The sequence below is a fragment of the Humulus lupulus genome, chromosome 6, assembly GCF_963169125.1.
Source record: "Humulus lupulus chromosome 6, drHumLupu1.1, whole genome shotgun sequence".
NCBI classification, from domain to species: Eukaryota; Viridiplantae; Streptophyta; class Magnoliopsida; order Rosales; family Cannabaceae; genus Humulus; species Humulus lupulus.
The window spans coordinates 25,849,415-25,853,041 of record NC_084798.1 but is presented as its reverse complement, the minus strand read 5'-3'; the positions used below and the strand labels follow the sequence as shown (position 1 = coordinate 25,853,041).

The window sequence follows — 3,627 nt, the reverse complement described above, 5'->3', positions numbered from 1 at the left end:
GGCATGGCTAACGAATTCAGGTCAAACCTGTACTTTAGTAGTGGACCAATAAATAGCCTTTCCTTCCTTGAATTTTGGGGTCAAAGTCAAAAGTATACTGCTTAACACTAAAAAGACCAAAAACTAGAATAATATTCACATCCAAAGAACCCGCGATGTTACGTACTTATTCAACACGCATAACAATTACTAGTCTTCAAATTCTTCTGTATAAATTGCCTCAACACTCGCACTAAACTCAAACTCAAACTCAAACTCATTCATCTTCTTCAAACTCCATTAATCCCTTCTTTTCCTGCTTTCTTTAGCAGATCACTAACCCTTTTTACTCCATCTCAGTTTTCCGGGTTTTGATTTGAACCGATCAAGATTCACTACCAAAATCATGGGATTGAAGGGTTTTGTAGAAGGAGGAATCGCTTCCATTGTCGCCGGAGCTTCAACACACCCACTCGACCTCATCAAGGTCCGTATGCAGCTTCAAGGCGAGCCATCCCTCGCTGCTCCCAACCCTGCCATGCAGCCTTTAATCCGTCCAGCCATGGCCGGGAACATCTCCATTCCAGCCTTACGCATGGTGGAGCCGCCGCCACGTGTCGGACCAGTCTCCATCGGGGTCGGCATAGTCCGTAGCGAAGGAGTCGCCGCTCTCTTCTCAGGTGTCTCCGCCACCATCCTCCGCCAAACCCTCTACTCCGCCACCCGAATGGGGCTCTACGAAGTCCTAAGAGGAAAGTGGACCGATCCCGAAACCGGAAACTTCTCGCTCCCCAGAAAAATCGCAGCCGGGCTGGTAGCCGGCGGAGTCGGAGCGGCCGTCGGGAACCCAGCCGACGTGGCAATGGTTCGTATGCAAGCCGACGGGAGGCTCCCGATCAACGAGCGGAGAAACTACAAGAGCGTGGTGGATGCGATCGGTCAGATGTCGAAGAGCGAGGGAGTGACCAGCCTGTGGCGCGGCTCGGCGCTGACGGTGAACCGGGCCATGATCGTGACGGCGTCGCAGCTGGCGTCGTACGATCAGATCAAGGAGATGATCTTGGAAAAGGGTGTGATGAGGGATGGGATAGGGACCCACGTGACGGCCAGCTTCGCGGCGGGGTTCGTGGCGGCGGTGGCGTCGAACCCGGTGGACGTTATAAAGACTAGGGTGATGAACATGAGGGTGGAGGCCGGAGCACCGCCGCCTTACTCCGGGGCTTTGGACTGTGCCCTTAAGACGGTCAAAGCTGAGGGACCGATGGCCTTGTACAAGGGCTTCATCCCTACGATTTCGAGACAAGGACCGTTTACAGTGGTGTTGTTCGTCACACTGGAACAGATCAGGAAGGTCCTTAAAGATTTTTGATTCAATCGATCGACAACTAAAAACTAGAAGAGAAAGAGGAATGACAACTACATATACATATATATATATATATATATATTCTTTATTCTTTTTGTTGTTCTCTTATAATTGTATAATTTTTTTTTAATTATTGGTTACAAGTTCTTTAAAAGAAGTTAATTAGTAATAAAAGTGCTCTATGGGAAAATATAAAGAAAATTATTGTATTGACTTTAAATAACTGTTTTACTTTTTAAAGAGACAACATTAGAGAATTTGTTACTGATTTTTATGAGTTATCAAAATTTTGGTTACTGACATTATTGTTATTGTTACATAAATTTGCTCTTCAAATTTGTTTATAACTTACTTTTTTTTTTTTTTATCATGAGTAAATTGGACAAATAAAAAGATTTTATGAGTTATCAAAATTTATAATACAATATTAGATAACATTTTCCAATAAACAATGTAGTCATGTTGGCTTATTAGATTGATCAAGTTTTCAGGTTTTGAGGATTTCGGGTTTGGGTTGTCTAATTCAGGTTGTGATAATACATTATCAAAAGGGAATTTTTAAAAAATATGGCTTTTATACTATTAATGTGCAAAAATATGGGAGTTATACTTTTATTAATTTGTATGGGAAATTTATTAAGGAAAAAATTAAGGTATGAAAAACACAATTAGTAGCTAACTAAAATATGGAAATATCACATTTTTTTATCATTGTTATGTTTTTTTTTTTATTTTGAAAGTAATTTTTTTTTTCCATCATTTTTTCTTTTTTTTTTCCTTACTTATTTTTTCTCCATTTTTTCCTTTTTTTTTTCTACCAATTTTTTCCTTCATCTTTTTTTCTTTCCATTTTTTCATTCTTCCTCTTCTTTTTTTCATTTTTTTCATTTTTATCCATTTATTTATTTTTTTCTTTCATTTGTATTGTTTTATTTTTTTTTTCATATTTTTTCAGTTTTTTTTTCATTCTATTTTTTCTTCATTTTTGTATTTATTATTTTCTCCTTCCATTTTTTTTTCTTTTTTCACACATATAAGCTTTTTTTTTCTTCTTCAATTTTTTTCATTTTTTTCTACCAATTTTTTCATTCATATTTTTTTCTTTTCATTTGTCCATTATTTTTCTTCTTCTTCTTTTCATTCTTATTTATTCATCTATTTTTTTTTCATTCATCATTTCTTTTGTTTTTTTTTTCATTTTTGTACTTATTCTTTTCTCATTCTATTTCTTTTTTTTTTCATTTTTTTCACACATATATTTTAACATTACATAATTATTCTACTATTTTTTTATTTATTATTGTAATTTTTTTAATAGTTTTTTCCATTATATGTAAAAAAAATTCAAATAAATTTTTTCAGCATTTTCTTTTTACTGTAACACTTATAGGAATACCAAAATTTGGAAAGAAAACTAATAAAAATATGAAAACGTGAATGAGTAACTGATTACCTTCACATTCTTTGTGTGTAAATTTCTGGGGGTAACTGGTTACCTTCACATTCTGATGTGTGTATATTTATGGTTTCTTTATGGTAACTGGTTACATATGTTACGAAAATCCTAGTTACTTATTCTTCCTTTTTTAATGAAGTATTCTTCCACTTTTTCTTTCAAATTTGATGTTTATTTTCATATTTAATATGAGTAACTCGTCACCCCTCTTAGGTAACTAGTTACCCATCTTATGGCAGAAAGTTACTCATCTCAGGATAACTGGTAACCACTGGTTACCCCTCCTGATGCATGTTATTTAACATAGCTCTAAGATTTTTTTTACATAACTGTCCAAGATCAATAAAGTAACTGGTTATCTTACCCAGAATTTGAAAGAAAAAAAAACATACAATCTAAAAAAAACGTGTTTATAATAAATAAAAAATAATTTTAAAAACAATTCATATTACAAAAAAAAATTTGCAAAACAACTAAATAAAAATTTAATATAAAATTAGTAATATAAAAACAATATAAAAAAACAAATAAGCTAAAAAAATAATAATCAAATTTCAAACATACCCTTCCAAATTAATAAAACTTGATTAAGAGTAAAACTATGGCATAAACCAACTTTTTTACAAAAATATGGGAAAATAAACCCATACAAGTAAAAATTATTAAAAAAAAAACCATAGATTAACTTTTTTTTTTTAAAAAAAAGCCATATTTTTGCACACTCTAATAAAAATCTCATATAAAATGTAATTTCCTCTTATCAAAATTTGGTTGAATATCATCGAATCGAATGTGTACGAGTTTTGGGTTAAATGTTGAGTTCGGA

At 33.6% G+C, this 3,627-nt stretch overlaps 1 protein-coding gene across 1 annotated transcript; it reads left to right on the top strand.

Annotated features, from left to right (window-relative positions):
- Nucleotides 1-222: 222 nt before the first annotated feature.
- On the top strand, nucleotides 223-1,668 carry LOC133781939 (mitochondrial uncoupling protein 5-like). The gene has a single exon (XM_062221048.1). It carries the CDS (start codon nucleotides 386-388, stop codon nucleotides 1,346-1,348), a length of 963 nt encoding a protein of 320 aa, XP_062077032.1. The 5' UTR covers nucleotides 223-385; the 3' UTR covers nucleotides 1,349-1,668.
- Nucleotides 1,669-3,627: the final 1,959 nt, after the last annotated feature.

Bases quoted from the DNA above. Each gene is read 5' to 3' on its own strand.
- LOC133781939 (XM_062221048.1), top strand. From the start codon at position 386: ATGGGATTGAAGGGTTTTGTAGAAGGAGGAATCGCTTCCATTGTCGCC.